This window comes from Amphiura filiformis, chromosome 5 (assembly GCF_039555335.1).
Source record: "Amphiura filiformis chromosome 5, Afil_fr2py, whole genome shotgun sequence".
NCBI classification, from domain to species: Eukaryota; Metazoa; Echinodermata; class Ophiuroidea; order Amphilepidida; family Amphiuridae; genus Amphiura; species Amphiura filiformis.
This window is the reverse complement of record NC_092632.1, coordinates 46,467,494-46,486,155: the sequence shown is the minus strand read 5'-3', so window position 1 is coordinate 46,486,155 and position 18,662 is coordinate 46,467,494. Positions and strand designations below refer to the sequence as shown.

At 35.5% G+C, this 18,662-nt stretch overlaps 1 protein-coding gene across 2 annotated transcripts in view; it reads left to right on the top strand.

Moving 5' to 3' along the window:
• LOC140153238 (transmembrane ascorbate-dependent reductase CYB561-like) overlaps positions 1-14,805 on the top strand; it is a 64,270-nt gene extending 49,465 nt beyond the window's left edge. Inside the window, exons 3-5 of one of the 2 annotated variants that reach the window (XM_072175929.1) lie at positions 2,212-2,414; positions 11,133-11,287; positions 13,715-14,805. In XM_072175929.1, the coding sequence (XP_072032030.1) occupies positions 2,212-2,414; positions 11,133-11,287; positions 13,715-13,955 (599 nt within the window). In that variant the 3' untranslated portion in view covers positions 13,956-14,805. Of the gene's footprint in view, positions 1-1,937; positions 2,141-2,211; positions 2,415-11,132; positions 11,288-13,714 lie in introns of both variants that reach the window. The other variant, XM_072175928.1, reaches the window with a different exon arrangement.
• The last annotated feature ends 3,857 nt before the right edge of the window (positions 14,806-18,662 follow it).

Sequence of the window (18,662 nt, the reverse complement as noted above, 5' to 3'; positions counted from 1 at the left end):
AATGCGTATCAATGTGAGTGTAACCTCGAGCCTGATCTCTGACCCCCTGCGGTGACCTCGCTATTCAAGTTCTAGTAATTTTGAATTGGAATAGTATTTTTGACCGCAATTTTGATAGAAATTTGTGCATTGCAAATTTATTGAATATTATGTTATCTTAATTTTTTCACAATATCATCAAAACGTAATTTCAAAAATATCTATCTACGGAAAAAAATATTTATCTACGGAAACTCTTACCATAACATTATTAATTTGTGACAAGTAACTTATTTTGCATCAAAGAAGGAATTCTTCCTATTCAAATACATTAGAAGAACACCCGCTGTGCTCGTGGGTCCATAATGCTAATATGTCTGCGCCCATGGGTGTCATGTGTCCAGAAAATTTTCCCGTGAAAATTTACCTATTAATTTTGACTGATGGCACAATGTGACTATTGTATTGCACCATGTAGGAAAATCCATGTGGCTTCAATAAGGTAAATGTGACAGAATGGGTTTAGTTAGGGTTTTTCATTTTTACAAGATTGCGAAGGAAAAGAAGAGATTTTCATATTAGATTTCAATAAATATGAAACAAGCTGCATTTGATCAACATGAATGTAGTGCAGCAATGTGTTCACAAATCTGCCACTCAATGACCCCCTTTTTCCATCAGCTTACACCCAATGAACCCCCATTTTTTTAAATAGAAATTTGCACCAAATTTGCAAATTTTGTGCATTTTGAACAAATTTAATATTTTTGTAGCAATTTTAGCTTAAAAATAGGCCAGGCCGTAAACACATTCTGCATGATGCAGAATGTGTTTAGCCATGTAAATATTTCACATGGTGATTGCATTTATCTGACAAAGACCAAACCAAATATGGATTGTAACTACAGCAGTTTTTAAAACGTTACTGCAAATTATGCAAGTAAAGCTGCATGCTCAAACTCGGTGACAACAAACCTCATTCACAAAAGGGTTACGAATGGATATCTTATGATGCAGTGTTCTATAGATAGAATTATTATTACAAAATTATTGCAAAAATGAACCAGATTTCTGTTTTTGTTTTTTTGATGGAAAACCAAAGGGTTTTAGGTTTCCATTTTATTTAGGTTTTCTGTGAGGGGCAGAGAGAAAGAGGCTGTATCAAATTTCTTTTGGTCAGTAACCTTGGTAACAATCCCATATGTACTCAGATGTTTATCATATTTTGAAATAAATGCAATTATCAGTTGATGAAGCTGTATGTCATTTCTGTAAATTAAATGAGATATTAAATATAGACAATTATATTTGAATATGATTGTTGGAAACAATGTGTGACAATATGTGAAGTTCTGGAAGTCAATATGCTGGCGCCAGAACAGGAAACCAAGGGACGTTTGGGGAAATGACATCAATTTGGCTGTCATGGAGGATTAATAAGAAGAGAAAGAAATTGGTGTGGTAGCGTAGCTTATCCATTTTGTCTTTTGGAAATGAATAAACCATTACAACAAATTCGTTTTGGCTTGCCATATATATATATATGCAAGATAAACTGTTCAAAACAGACCATTACAATAAAAACTGGTGTATGTTTGTTCGGTCCCCAATCTTGCTCATTCCCTCATGCATGTTTTGTATTATGTTGATTCCCGAGCTGGATTGACAGGTGGCTTGGAGATCCCTAATGTCCAATAATATTTAGTTCATATTTACTTCAAGCAGCAGTCATTTTATTAACAAAATATGTATTGTATGCAATAACATTTAAATAATCAGGGTAAAGTAATACTGTACTGTGAAGTAAGATAAGGAAGAACCCGATATGTTATCATACAAAATAGTTGTATAACTTGGAAGTAGCAAAACTGAGGTGGGGCAACTTCCATTTTTAAATTACAAAAGGCATGTTTTTTTACATTCTTCAAACTTTGTGCTCTCTCTTTTTCTGCACGTAGCTATTCTCATGTTCCGCATCTTCCGTAAAGAGAACAAGCTTGTTGTGAAGATCCTTCACATGGCCATGCAAATCCTAGCTCTGGCTTCCGGAGGCGTTGGATTAAAAGCGGTATTCAACCATCACCGGAAAGACGGAACCCCCAACATGTACTCTATGCATAGTTGGATTGGCTTCCCATGTTATCTCATGTTTGGTTTACAAGTAAGTAACTTTCTAATATACAAATGTTTAATACAAGTTTTACATTTTCTCTTTTGTGTGTGTATTTTTAGCGATCCTAATGTTCCGCATCTTCTCAAAGGAAAACAAAATGGTGGTTAAAATCATGCATATGCTGTTACAAATCCTGGCACTGCTGTGCAGTGCTGTCGGTTTAAAGGCTGTCTTTAGATATCACAGCACCAAGAGTATTCCTAATATGTATTCTATGCATAGTTGGATAGGACTGCCAACATTCCTCATGTTTGGTCTACAAGTAAGTGATTATAAATACCCATACTCTCTTAGCATCATCACTCTCCATTTTTTTTATCTTCTTTGTTTACATCATGCACCCACATTTTACTAATAGTTCTTTCCTAACTCCAGTGCATCAACTTGTTATGCAATTATTTCTAAATGATAATGGTGGTAGAATCTAATTATTATTTCATGGCTTTCTATCTGGTTTATGCTACTGCATGTCATTCGACTTGGTTCCATTGCTGATATATGACAGCAAATGACATCGGCTAACAGGAGATGAACACTGAGAACTTGATGAAGATACTTTACCACACAATTAAGGACTATAAGTTTTGGTAATGGGTGCATGTTGGTGCCGTGCATGGTGGCAATGATTCAATATAGTAACTTCAGTCACTCCTGCATTAAAGAAAGATTACTCATGGGTCGTATCTGTGAGCTTCTATGGCCAAAAGGACAGTGGCAGTTGAATTGGATGACTTCCTGAAGCCATGGTGGTCAAAGTGACAGATGATAAGAACTTGCAACAGCAACTGCTGAATGTTGGCATGGACTTCTAGTGCTTTTTGAAGAAGACTCGGGTCATAATGTTTATGAAGAATAATAAGGCTTCTTATTCATACTTCCTGGGATACAGAGTTGGTGGAATATTCAAATTTAAGTTCAAGAATGATTTATGCATGGTTTGCAGTACAAAGCAGAGGAATTCTTTTTGTCTTTGTATCTAAGGTTTCTAAGGCTTGAATATTTACTGACGCATCAGTCAATTATTTTCTCAATAGAAGCCTATGGTTCGAAGTGGCATTACCTTTATGTAAGCACACTCGATTTGCCGTAGAAATGATGATGTAACAGGATTAACTACCATGTAGTAATAGGTTAAAACAATTTTTGAATATATTGCACTGCACTAGTATGTTCATACAGTACATCTGCATTGAACCACAGATGTCAAAGAACAATGATAAAGACATAGATCATAATTATATAGACTATTCATATCATGCTGATCACTCACACCTGTAAGATTAGTATCTTTGAAAATAGCGGTATTGCATTCAAACTATGATTGCAGACATATACATGTGATGAGTGCAACCTGCTTGTAGTGCAGGGCGATATATTAAAAATTGTTTTAACCTATTTCTATGGTAGTTATTCCTATTACATCATCACTTCTGTGGCAAATAGAGTTAGCCGAGCAGTCTAATCCCTGAATGAAGTCTTGATAATAAGCTAATTTTGTATGCTTACATGAATGGAAAATCTTCAAAGCATGTATAGATTGGACTAAAGTCAGTGGTAATTGCTTTCTGGATATTGCTGATCACTTTTGCATTGTGTTCCTGACTTCCTTGAGATGAACCAACTAGGGCATGATGGTGAGTGGTATCAGAAGACTCCATTGTTTTACAGTTGGATAATCTGATTAATTAAAGTATTATCATTTGTAAAAAACACTAAGGGATGGAATCAAAACTCGACCGGTGGTTGACCGCCTGTTCCATCCGGTTCCCATTATTTAGAACAATAGAAACCAGACAGAACCGGATGGAACCGCCAGTCAACCGCTGCTCGAGTTTTGATTTTATCCCTTATGCGGCCCATACACAATCAATCTGATTGATCAATATTTGGGACCCCAGATGCAGGATTGCATACAAAATAATACTTCTCTTCAATATTATTGAAGAGATCTAATCTAGTTTGATTTTATTGACTGTTGGACAATAAAATCACTATTGATGTTAGTGTGTACAGTGCACAATGGCAGGTTTTGTATAAACTCTTGTATCTAGGGTCTTTGATATTGATCAATCAAATTGATCTTTGATATTGATCAATCAAATTGATGGTGTATAGGCCGCATTAGTAAAGTTTGGTAATGGCAATATTAATTGGAGCATTCTTTCATTACTAATTTTGATTAACTGCACAATTATTTTACTTATTCTCATGACAAAGCAGGATACATTTGTCTTTAAAAGTCAAATTTATCTTTGGTTGTGAGGTTTAGTCATCAGTCCTTTGTAGGTATACTGTCTTGTACACATATATTGTAGTTAATTTCAAAAAAATAGTAGGGTATTAACCCCTGAATGTCCCATGTGCTGTTCCGTTTGGAATTCCTTAAGATTGGGACTCATTGAAGTAACTTCTAAGCGTTATCTGTTCCAACTCCAGTGACAACTCAGTCCTAGGTAGGATTAAGCCTTGATTCACTGGACATGCTGGAGGCGCATGAACACCTAGCACTACGGCCCTGTTAGATCGATTTTCAAAGCAAAATGCTAATACCTATTTCAATGGGCTTTAGTTGAAATCCACACTACCCCTGTGGAAGATTTTGGAAATATCTGCCACAGAGGGAATATGTTTTTCAAATGTAACTGGTCAGGGTTTATTATTTTGAAACCCATACTCCCCCATACAGTATTATGGCTTTACCTTCCACAACTGGAGTGAGTATTTCAAATGGAAGCTACCCAATTGTCTATTGTATTCCAAACTCATACTCCCTCTGTGGAGGACTTTAACTAAATCTTCGACAGGGGTAGTGTGGATTTTAAATGGAATGGCCCAATACATCCAGAGGTTCAGGGAAATTAATGAGGCGTTACTGGAGCTGGAATAGATAATAAATGTAAGTATTTTTCAGTGTTATATTTTATTTCTTAAGTGCAGTTTAAGTGGATTTTCATTAGCCAGGTAGGGTTAGTTTTGTAGTGCATATACCAGGCAGCATAAATTACTAGCATTGTCTGCTTGTTGTTCTACACTGGTAACCACACTGTGGCTAGCATGTGTGGTGTGGATACAAGAACACGCTTGTATCCATACCACACATTTCAGTTAAAAGTCATGGACTAATTTGCTTTCCCATTTTCATTTATACATCAATGCTCATTTGATATTACTAACCATATTTCTGTTTTAATCCTTCTAAACATTCTACATCTAATACATTTCTTATTTGTCATGTCGTATCATTATATTCCGTCTCTGTTCAACCTGTAAGTAGGGATAACCATCAAAATTTCATGTTGACCCTATTGCTACAAAAGATTGTTTTCTGAGTAGAACTAATCAACAGAAGTATTTTGGTGGTTAAATGGTCAAAATCGGTCAAAAACTTTTGAATTATGAATTATCAAAGTTTCCCATTCTGACCGGTCATTGGAGCGAAATAAAATGACAAGGTCCAAAAATAGCAGTTGGGAGCAAAATTGGCATAAGCATATATTTACCTTATATATTTCTTTATTTTAACATATTTGCAAACATGAAACAAGCATATTGTGAAAGTATCAAAGGGGTTTCTTATGAAATGGCACTTAACTAGTCACTGGCATAACTTATTTTTTTTTTTTTTTTCATTGAAATCATGCATTTAGAGGACATTTGCCAAAAATCATCCAAGATAGCCGATATGGCACAAAATCAAAATTGCACTAAGTAGGTGAACTTTTTTTTTTCACAACCAAGAATTTCAATGTTATTGGGTTTAATATGACCAATTAGTAGGTGTATGTAAACAAAATCTTAAGTTTTGAAGGTCATTGACTCATTCACAACAATAGAGATTATCCTCATCATGCTCATGTGTATTCCTGTAGTATTCCTCATTCAAACCAAAGTAGCACTCAATACATTATGAGTATCTTTGTTCAAACCAATTCAATGCTTGACCTCGGAGTTACCTGCATGACTATCGCGGGCTACTTTGAAACAGTTATGGTTGCACATTCAGGTACTTCTTTTGAAAGTCCTAAACAAGGTATAGCCAGCAGCAAGTTGTAGATATTATAGGCCTAAATATAAGAAAATGTTTAGGGTTAAGATCAGGTGAACAATACATCGAATGAGCACGAAACTTCACATTTATGTTCAGAAAGGTGTCTTCTTAACATGATTTGAAAGGAATATAAAAATTCCAAAGGGAAGCTGGTGATTTAATTTGTAACTCGAGATCTACTTGTTCAATTTTTAACCTTTTTACAGAGGGTATGATAGAGGTATTACTGGCAACTCTGCCAAATTACAGCTCAGTAGGCCACGTTTTTCACCTGATCTTACTGATTTGAATATTTTGTGCCATTCTTGAGCAGTGCTAAACTCAGCCACTGGCAATTAAGCGCACTGTGGCGATGGACCAATTTTGACTCGCACTTACAGAAAAACAAAATAAGTTATGTTGCTGTAATTTGCAAGATAGTTACAAAATATAATTGGCAGTAACTTCCTCAAATTTTACAGAAAAATATTGAAAAAAAAAAGAATGAGATCAATTTAGAAATGTATGTGCAAGCAGTGCACAGTTGAGCTCCCTGCATGTCTATGGGAGTGTTCTAATCAAGTTGATGGTTCATTGGTCATCCCTACTGTAAGTGGCAAGACTCATAACGTTGTGGATTGATATTGAATGTTACACATGCAGTTGAACGCAGCACCTCGCTAAGTGTGCATAGTATAATGTATGATTGGCATGCACTTATGTGAATTTACACAACGAAAGTTTGGACTTTATTGATATCAGCAGTATAGTAACAAAACCCACATAATTGTTGTCACTTATTTAAGTTGAACAAAGTAGAATCAATTATTTCAGATTTGCTATAATTGAAGACCGAATTAAAAAGACTAGTTTACTTATGACGTCCTATCAACCAGACCAAAAATGCTGTATTGCGCAGGTCAGAAACCAATCATGTCACACCTTTGCCCTGACATCAGACACAAACTAGTCTTTTTAATTCGGTCTTCCAATTACATATTAAAGTAATGCTAACAGGTATGTGATGGTGGTTCCTGCTGGATGTTGGAACGGTCCATGGATTTCCCATGGATTAGCATGTGTCCCTTACGGACCAACCTGGGTAAACAAACAAAGGATGGGAAATAAAAATTGAAGAAAAAAATTGTATTGTATAGTCTTATAAAGCTTCCTAGAGTAAAACATAAAGACAAAAAACTACTGTTCTGCAGCATTTTACATTAATGATTGTTTTGGTAATAAAATGATTAATGTATTTTAGAGCTGCAATTAATTCCAACAATTGTATAGCCTTTTACTAACTTGGGTTAAATGAAATTTCCCCACATTTATTAATATAAAGTTTGTTTTTGACTTGATCAATAACAAAAACACGAATCTCTGCATCTTGATTACATCCCCAAGTAGCAGAATGGAGGAAGTGAAATCTGTGCAGTAAAATACTATCAGTTTTGAGCTGCTTACAGTAGTATACATCCATCCGGGACTGCTATACAAAATGTTGTGATGAATAAGAGAAAACAGAGAATCCCTGGGAGGTTTGTAGCTATTGTTCACTATTGTGAGCTTCAGATTCTTTAGATTCTGAGATAAAATGTCATACTTGGAATGAAATTTGCACTTGAAAACTTGACACTCACTGCCCTGGGATGTGTTTACCTTGCTTACTATAAAATGGTACTTTATCCTTGCATATTATATAATGTCATTGAGTAGGATCTTAATGTGTATACTTCTCATGAAAAACAGTGATTTTTTTCGACGGGAATAAATGATGCAATTTGATCAGTTTTGCCATCGAGCAATGATTAAAGGAGCGGGATCACTTTTCCTATTTCCTGCGACTAGTACATTTTTGCAACTCAATATTATACTTCTCCAAAAGCAAAGGTCCCTGTGTTATTTCAATACAAACAAAATTGCCAGTGAGCAAAGCACAGCCCTGCTAATTTTCAGAGGAATACCCCGCCCCCAAACGCTTTGTGCTACGCTCTTTGTACCAGCTGTCAATCTAGTTTTTCTAACAATCTCATTGGTGTCCAAATTTGATTGGCATACCATATAGAGAAAAATGCGACCAGCCCCTACCAAATATGGGATTTCAACCCAGCGTTTTCAGCTCCTTGGGATTTTCAAGTGCCCAGCAAACACAAAAACGTTTTAAAAACGTTTTAAATAAGTTATATTTTGGCTTTTGCTTTAGGTAAAAACGTTTTAATAACATTAAAATGTCGGGTTATATAAAGGTCATGATAACGTTTTAAAACGTTTTGTATAAAAACACACTACAACAATATTTTTAAATGTTTTCAAAAAATGTTATTGTAAACTATTTTTGCAAACATTTTTGCCAAATATTGTGTCAATACTTAAATAACATTATGTTAAAATATTTGAACCCAGCAAACACAGAAATATTCTTAAAATGTTTTTTTCAAAACCTTTTAATAATATTTAAATGTCGGGTTACATAAAGGTCATGAAAACGTTTTTAAAACGTTATTGAAAATATTTTGGGCAAACATTTTTCGCAAAATATTTTTTCAACCCCAAAATAACATTTTGTTTAGAATGTTTTGTATCAAGTTTTCAAGAATGTTTTTGGAATGTTATTAAACGTTTTTATACCCTTTATATAACCCGACATTTAAACGTTTTCTGTCAAACATTTTTGTTTGCTGAGCAGTAGATTATCATAAAATGTTTTTTAAGGTTATGAAAACGTTTTATACTCTTAATATACCCTTTATATAACCCGACATTTAAACGTTTTCTGACAACTTTTTATAACCTTTTGCGAATGATGTCGAAAACGTTTTGTGTTTGCTGGGTGGTTATTATTGATCGGTTTGTGTGGTTAGTGAAGAGTGATCAGCTATGCAGCTTATTGATTGGATGAGCAAAAAGAAGTCAATATTGGCATATTCATAAACCTATTTGGTGTAGTTTTTAACTAGGTTTATTTTAGATGTATTTTATGTGGACCATAACTGCAAAAATGAACACTTATATAGGCTTCCATTAACTTGCGTTCATGTATAAGCTATAGAAGTGTGGATTATCACAGATTAACAATGGATGGCTCCTGTACAAAGGTATAGGAAGAGTTGTTGAAATTAGGATGAACATGGTTTTAAATAGTTTTCCACTGTAAACTATGAGCAGTAAGAATTTTAAAAAAGGGCAGTCTCTGGATATATATACCCTTATACCGTTTCTGATGGCATAAAAATCTCATCTTTTTTAGAGTAAATTGTGATGAGGCGGTGGATCACAAATTGCCCCTTTAAAGAACAATATAGGTTTCAATGAAAAAATTTAAATATGTCGTTAATTGAATGCATGATAAATGATGTATGTACATGGGTGAATGTTGTAAGGGAGAGCAAATACATGTTCAAAGGATGGCAGCAAATAGAACCATTGTGCGTGACTAACTTAACCTGATAAAATTGATATTTCAAGTCTATATGGAAATATCTGAATCCACATCAGTGTGTACCGAAATGTGGATGGGCCCTCGGTTATAAACAAGTGCATTGATAAACTTGCGCTGGGGGCATGAATGTTTGTCAGCAAGACAGACTCAATGTAAACAAGATGGACTCAATGCTGATTTCATTCTCAAGTTTATTTGAAAATCTGAGTTTATCAAGTTTATTTGAAAATAAAAAGTGTCACAAAAAGTGGACCAGGGTAACATTATCATTTTTTACAATTTGAGTTTGGCCTGTAAATATTTCAAATCCTAAGGCCAAAATAACCTCTTTTTTTGGCTTATTTTGAACACTGCTCAAGATAATTTTACTGTGACTTGTAATACATATCACTGTGAACTGGTTGCTCAGTAACTGATGCGGAATTCAAATGCTGTAACAAGCATGTTGTCAGGCAAATTTGAGCCATGTCCTGAGGGAGACACTCAGGACATGTTTATAGACATTTATAGTCTGTGGCAGCGGACGGATGCATTACAAATTTAGAAGGACGAGCATATTTTGTGCCATGGACATTTGCATGTGAAGCGAGTGAAAACTTTAGAATTTCAGATTATTTTAGCCCAATGGAGGTGAATTTTGGTATTTTGATGGGCTAGTGTGCATGAAACATGCAATATTGTGCAAAATAAAAAAATAAACATTAAAAATGTTACCTTGTTTTTCGGGCTGAAATGGTAGATGGTAATTGTGGCTATATCTTTTTCTTCTATAAGAATTTTAGGGGGAACATCCCTCACTTCTGCCATGTGACCAGGGGTGCGACCAATTTCTTTCACAACACCCTCTAAACCAGTTTCACCCTACCTACAAAACAACTCTTAAACAAGAAAGGCTACATTAAAATACCAGAATTCACAGCATTTTGTTTGCAGAATAATGAAACCAAGTCAAAATGAGTCTTGAATTAAAACAGCTGTAGAGGGGGTAGTTCTCACAGGCTAGAGATGTAATTCATTCAAGATGAGGGATTCTTGAGTTAGGAAGATTACGAATAAACATTTGCTGTTGCCCGGGAGGAGTTGGGTACTTCAATAGATTTTCAATATCAGAAGTGACATGTATGTTGGGATATTATACCTTTTTCAACATCACTTTTATCCGAACATGCCAAAGACCCCATTCTTTTCACTTAAACCTTGTCACCCAGAGACCCCTTATTTCTCCTTGGAACTGTCACCCAAAGACACTGTATATTTTCAAATTGAATGACCACTTCCATTCATCACTGAGTTTATTATTTATTTTTAAAGAACAAATCCATTTGAAGTCACTAGACCTAGCAATTCAATAAGCTAGGCTTATGTTGACTAGCTGTTCTGTCTCTCCACTTCTCTGTGAAAATTATTTTCAAGCCCAATAAAAGTTGAAATTGAGATTTGTCTTTTAATTGAAACATGCACATATCATGTAAATTGCTTTCTAATTTTGTTGTTCTTGTTTTTGTATTTTCTAGTTTATCTTTGGCTTCGTTACATTTCTGTTTCCACGGTTACGAGAAGGTTACCGTACCGTCTACATGCCTGTTCACCGTTACTTTGGCGTAGCTATCTTTGCCATGGCAGTTGCTGCAGTTATATCCGGCATCAATGAGAAGCAGTTCTTTGTATAGTAAGCATTAGCAATAATATTTAAAACCAGTTTACAATGTACAAATGTAAGGAAACGACCCAAAAACATTGATGGTGTCCTATAAATAAGAGGGAGGACTTAAACATGTTGATTATGTTTCTCCTATGCCTTAATCATAGGCATAGATCCCGGGGATTGGGGATTTATCCCCCAATATTTACCAGGGGATGATCCATACAATCATCCCCCAATGTTGACGCCTGTATATGGGTTTCCAATCAAATTAACCCCATATTTGGCCATTTCAACCTAAAAAGTGCTAAATTTTTTAGGTGCTTGGCATAAATTTATTCAACTTTTGTACAATATTTCACCAGTTTAGCTTTAATATTGCAAAATTTTACGCTGCGCTTCTCGCGCATTTGTACCATAACCTTATTTTGTCGCCAAAAGGTGCTGACTTCAAGAAATTTTTTCTAACCCCATCCCCCCCAATGGCGAAAAGAAATCTAAGCCATTGGCCTTAATAAACATCAATGTTATTTTAACCACAGACTGCTACAGTCTATGTTTTAACCAACATCCAGTTTTGTTATAGATGGGGACGGAGGGGCAGTGGCGGCGCTACGGGGAGGAGGGAGGGCAAGGGGGCATTTTGAGGCGAAACCCCCAAAATTACGTAAATTTCCACATTTTACGGCAATTTTGCACAAAATTTGTTGATATTGCCCCCCCTCCCCTTAAATTCATTTTGCCCCCCATGCCCCCGAAAAATTCCTGGTGCCGCCACTGGGGAGGGGGTTAGCTATGAAGCAAACTATAGTGTGTCTTGTCTCAAGTTCAGAGTAACGCCATGTTGGATTTCATAGTGGCCGATTCAAATCGCACAAGCTAGCCTAATCTCACAGGGGGGGTATACCCCTGCATACAAGGGCAATTTGCCTGTACGCTGGTGATGCAACCATGTAAATGCACTAATTGGAATTTGAGATTAGACGCATTATAGCAACCGCATGGCACAGCTCACAAAAAGTGCCACTCTTATTAATGATCACACACCAGTTATTTTACACTTGTGGGAGTACAAGATGTTGTTTCAGCTATCATCTAGAGTAGTATTCTGACCTGTTTACTTAATTTTGATACACCCTGTAGACTTTACCATTTTGATTAGGCCTATCACTCTAGAACTATAGATGAGTTGGCCTCAATGTTTATCAACAAAGGCAAGGGACTGGTATATCGATATGCTCGAGTGAACCCTATGCAACCTCTACACTGTTTAATATGCAGCCTTATTGTGATGTGGCAGGAGTTTTAAAAACATGAGCCCTGAACAAAATATGATGTACGCCCATACTGCCAGGCAACATACAATGGAAAATGTGTTGATGCGTGCGCATACTGCCAGGCATTGACGTCAGAAGTCAACTCATCTATACATCACAGATATATCAAACTAGACATTTGACTCCTGCATGACCTTGTAACTCTTCTTATGCTCTTGTGAGGAGCATTTTTGTCACCAAAGTTGTTCTTATTCTTTGAGATCAGTTTATCATATTAAAGTGATTCTGGACTAGAACTAGTTCTAGTTCCTCGATCGAGGGGGGTGCGCGAACGAGGCGCTTGCGCCGGACTGGTGGATTTTGTAATGTCAGAGAGGGGTTGTCATGTCCCATACAGGCACTGAACAAGTGCTAATTCTGGACCAAAAAGCCCATTGGATTTTTTTCTTGCTCCCTGAGTCGGTCTATTGCCATTTGGTCTAATACCATTTCGTCTCATGCCTGTTTAGTCTATATTCAATTGGTCTATTACCAAAAAGGCTAATTGCTACTTAGTCTAATAATCATATAGTCTAGTGTCTATTTAGTCTAATATTGTTTGGTCTAATAACCGGTATGTTTACTAACCATATAGTCTAATAACCATTTGGTCTAATATTTCTTTAATAACCATTCGGTCTAATAACCATTTGGTCTAATAACCGTTAGGTCTAATACTTGTATGGTCTAAAAACCAGTTAGTCTAATACCATTTCCTCTATTTATTAATAAACTAAATGCTTGTAGGACTAAATGGGTGTGTAGACCAAATGGGTATTATACCAAATGGCTATTAGACCTATTGGTTATAGACCAAATGAGTATTAGACTGAATGGTTGTTAGACTAAATGGTTTTAGACTTATTGGTTATTAGACTAAATGGGTATCAGACCAAATGGTTATCGGACCAAGGACCAAATGATTATTGGACTTAGTGGATATAGACCTAATGGGTTTAGACGAAATGGATGTAGATGAAATGGATATTAGACCAAATGTTATTAGACCAAATGACAAATCCCCCCTGACTCTAAGGTTTAAGAACAGTGTGGGCCTATAATATGCTTGAACAATATTATTTATTTTCATTCAGCTTATGGAAAAATAACACATACTTTTGTATTTTTTGTATAACAGCAATGGAGCAAATAATGGTACAGAATACAAGGATCTTCCAGGTGAAGCCTACGTTGCTAACTTTCTTGGTATAGCTGTGATGGGGTTTGCTCTTACCGTAGGGTTCCTTGTAACATATGCTAGCTACCAAAGGGAAGATGATGTAGAATGGGAGAAACTGCCACTTACCGCTCACGCACAAGCTGAGATGAGACAGTTCTCATCAATGGATGAAGGAGAGGCTGTTATCGAGCAGAAATAGTCAAAGGAGTAAGGAAGTAGTAGTACTATAATAGGGCTTACTATACTAGGAATTTCAATTGAATGAATCAACCACGATTGTATTTTGCGTATTTCAAACTACAATGCGAACGCACAACCTTGGATACAATACTAACCAATCACCTGTTGGCATGGGTGGATTCACTTCCATGTTACGCATGCACAGTCGCACACCCTGGCTTACATCACGCAGTGTTTGCAAAAAAGTGTCACGCTATGTCAGGCTGTGTTCATTCAATTGAAATTTCCACTATAGAAGGTGTGTCCATCCGTTGCAGCCCTACATTCTGAACATCTGCTATTCCAATGGTCCTATATATATTCTAAAGATCATCTAAGAAAATACCAAGGTTATAGGTTTATATGAATATGATATTCTGAAAAATATAAATCTACTATCCTGAAAAATGGGTCTTTTTTTCGTAATGCTTTGTATAATGGCCTAGTTTGAAACTTGATGACATGTGAGAAATATATTTGGAACAATGAACACTTTTTATTTTGTTAGCACAACATCAGCTAATCATTATGAATATTGGTCTTCATTGCCAATTTTTAGAATATAACCTTCAAAAGAGACTATTTGTGTCTGTTTGGAACCCTTATAGTGAAGGAAAAATTTGTGTTTGGACTGGCACATGTTTCAGAATATCACATTCTTGGAATATAGGATGGGTACACTCGGTATCTGTTTGTAGGATAAAATTAAAGGGGCATTTTGTGATCCATAGCTAGCTTCATCCCCCACTTTTCTTTAAAAACAAGTTTGAGATTTTTATACCACCGGAAACCTTTGATACATGTCTGGGTGCAAAAATATTCTTAATTGCTGATTCATTCGCTTGGCAAAAATATAATCTAATTTGTATTTATGTTCTGTAAACCTAAAATTGGAATTGACTGAAATGTTGGGAATAAAGTTTTGTGGATATCTACTCAAAAATACCATTAAAAGAGGATTCTAGAATCACAAAATACTCCTTTAAAACAAAAATACTTAAAATTATTACAAATGGTTAACTAATAATTTTTTGCTGATTTGGCATTATGGCGTTTCATGAAAACATAGTATATGTCATATACATCAGTATGTCAAATCAATATCAACTACAGTTACACAGTGGCCTATGGTAATTTTACTCTTCTCTTTCTATCAAAAAACTCATACGCCAATGCTAAATCAGCGATGAATTGAAATATTAAAATAAAGAGGATGACAAAATTAATATCAATCATATCCATGCGAAAACATGGGTCCAGCGTATCATATGGTCAATTTTACTGGTCAGCAGCCAAATTCCTTTAAGTGAAGATATTTATTTCCTTTTTTTTTTAATGCAAAAACCATACATATACACATGTTTCTCAGTTTGAGATATTGGAAAATAGTAGAAAATAATAAGCAAATAATATGCTAATTTTGATCATATCTCCATGTTTCTTGGATTTTTTAAAGTAAGGTGTTAATTTAAAGCACGTGTTGATGGCCTTATCTCAAAAAGTTTGAATTTGGTGTATATTTTGCTTTTTGCATTGGAACTCTTCAAATAGTATGAGGTGTAACAAATGATATATTTTCTCAAAAAGAAATTAAACAAGAAATCAGTGGTTAAAAGAGCTAAGATGCTGCACATTAAACAGGTTATCATATTTGTCTTGTACCGTGACACAGTAACTATTATTTGTTCATACACAAGAGTAATCATGCCAAGCATGTATTGTATATTAAGAATCAAATTTGCAGAAATGAAGAAATCTGCGAAATTTAACATTCTCTGATCTGCAAATTAGGAAATGGTGTGTCTCTTGCACTATTTTAATTGTATGGTCATTCCAGGTGCAGCAGGTAAGTTTGCAAACTTACCAGGATCAAATATGGGCTATGAAATCAAGAATTTGTAGCCATTTGGTCTTATAATCACCAGACGTGGTTGCCCCAGGAATATTTTTCTGGTGGCAAAGTGAAAATTTGGTGAGCAAATCATTGGACAGCTTTCCTAAAATTGGGCAATTATGGCCCAAAATAGTGAGTTTTCTGTTATTTTATTTGTCTTGATGGGGGGGGGGCCTAAGTGGTGCCACTGCTGATAAACACTTCTTGCAGCTTGGTAGAGCAAAAGCTAACTATAGCATTCTATTATCAACCAGCTGCATTGATTGCAATAACATTAGGACCAAAGCATTGTCATTTCAATACAAACACTAATTAATAAATAATAAAAATAGAGGTCATACAGTAAGACCTGGACACTTTTCGGCCCATAGCAGTTGCCGAAATATCGTCAAAATGTAAAAAAGGGTGTCATTGGGTGACAGTAAAACCAAAAAATGGGGTCATTTGGTGAGAGGGAGTTGACAAATAGAGGTCAGTAGCCACATATCCTAGTTGCCTATACAGTGTTCAATGAGATTTGTCTCATAACCAGGGATATAACTTTGCTGTCGGGCAGGGAAATTGTCAAAAGTACCTGGATACAATCAGGGTCAGAAACAACATGTCAGCATTGCATGAACTTACCCTTAGCATCCTTGTGGATCAAATGTAGACACAGCAATCCCAGGTCTTAGGAGGTAAACTTGGCATCTTCTAGTTTAGACTTGGCATTTTGGGTAAATTTAGACATATAATTATAGATCATGTTATTTTGACAACTATTGTTTTGCTGTCTGTCTTACTCAAATACTTACCTGCTTACAGTTGGCATTCCCAATTTAGTAAGTATGGACTTGGTATTCCAATAAATCTGATAAATGTGTTAAGTTTTTACATTTCTGATATGCATCTAGATTTGTCATTTCAGCGGCTCTAGTCTATAGACTAAACATTCCTAAAGGATCTAGACTTGACTAAGCATTCCATACAACATTCTTTGAGGCAATAGTGTCAGAATCATTAGCTTCCTCATAAATGTAGTCAATTCTTTGCATTCCTAATGTGAATCTAGTCTAAATTTGTCATTTTTCTTGTCTATAGACTAGGCATTCCTAGTGGACCTGGTTTAGGGCACTAAGTCTTGACTAAGCATTCCCTACAACACTTCCCAATGTTATAGTGCACCAGCTTCTTGATAAATGCAGTAAAATCTATAGACTGGCCTGGGCATTCCTAATGGATCTACAATCTTGGAAGAAAAGTACTTGGAATGCTTGGCACACTCTGCCGTAAATTCTGTGCAGAATTTCTTATGATCATGGAAATGGCATATATTGTGCTAGAGAACAAACAGGACATCTACAACAAAGATTTACCCTTCCCCCTCCCCATCAATCAATGTTGTACACATTGGGAAACTGCAGACATTGGCATTTCTCAACATTGCATGGGGGAAAGGGGTGACAGTTTTCTGTTATTATTAAGCGTTCCAAGACTTATTTCCAAGATTGTAGTCTTAACTAAGCATTTAACCTTCTCTAAGGCTGTAGTGTAGACTCAGCTTCCAGATATAGTCAGGTCTTTACATTTCTGATATGTATTGAGTCTAGCCTTATCATTCCAATGGATCTAGTCTATAGACTAAGTATTCCTAATGGATCTAGTCTTGAATTTCCTTTTACTTTCCCTATGGCTAAAGTGTATACTTGGCTTCTGCATAAGTGTAGTCAAGCCTTGGCATTTCTTATGCCATTTCCAAATGGCTCTAGTCTAGACTAAGCAATTCCTATTGGATCTAGTCTAGACTAAGCCTACGGAGACTTCCAATGGACCCACATCTCCCCACTTTGTGATGTTCCTTATAGAAGTAGATAAAGTAAATATTCCCATTGTTCATTAAATACACCATTTGGATCATTGTTATAATAAACATGACAAATAATAACTTTCTAGACCGAAGCGAAGGTGACCATAACATAACACCATACTATGGTCTATGATCATAACCAATTGAAATATAGAATCAAAGTATTTGAGCAAAGCCTGGACAGTATTAAACATTTTATGGGGAATAGATTAATTCACATTGTCAACAATGTAGCCCACCCCTTCACAAATGGACATGCCTTATGAATATTCATGAAGTGAATTAACAATGTAAGCTATACAAGTTATAGTTTATTAATACATTATACATAGTAAATTATATATAAATATATATATTTCGCTTCAAATGTTGTGTGTTAAAGTATGTGTTTTATTGAATACCTTGAGTGATATAATAACATAGTCTTAAATTTTGTATATTGTGCTCAAATATACCTATCAATAGTCTTATAATTATGTAGAAATTTCACATTGTATTAAGGAAGAAATGTGTGAAACACAAGATGTAAGAAATGATTGCAACATTTTCCAGTGTTGTCAGTTATGCTAAGTAGCTTAATTTGGAATTGAAAATGATATTATTGTTTACCAACACTAACAGAACATGATACATGATTAGAAAAATGGGAACAGATCATTTCTGCAACACCCTAACACTATGGACCACAATGGCCTCATCCCAATGGCGTAGTTCAATAACCTCAATTAAACAATAATAGGGTAAAATTTTGCATTTTGGAATTTTGTACCCAAATTTTAAAGGTCATTCAATGAATGTGCAAATGTATTGGGGTTAAAGAAGTGCACCCTGATATATGAGCATGTTGTGGCTCCTAGTGTAAAGGAAGGCATTTTAAACAGGAAATTCCAGAACCATCAGCATATCAGATTGTAGTTGATTCTCTATGGAATGTATCTTTGTCTGGT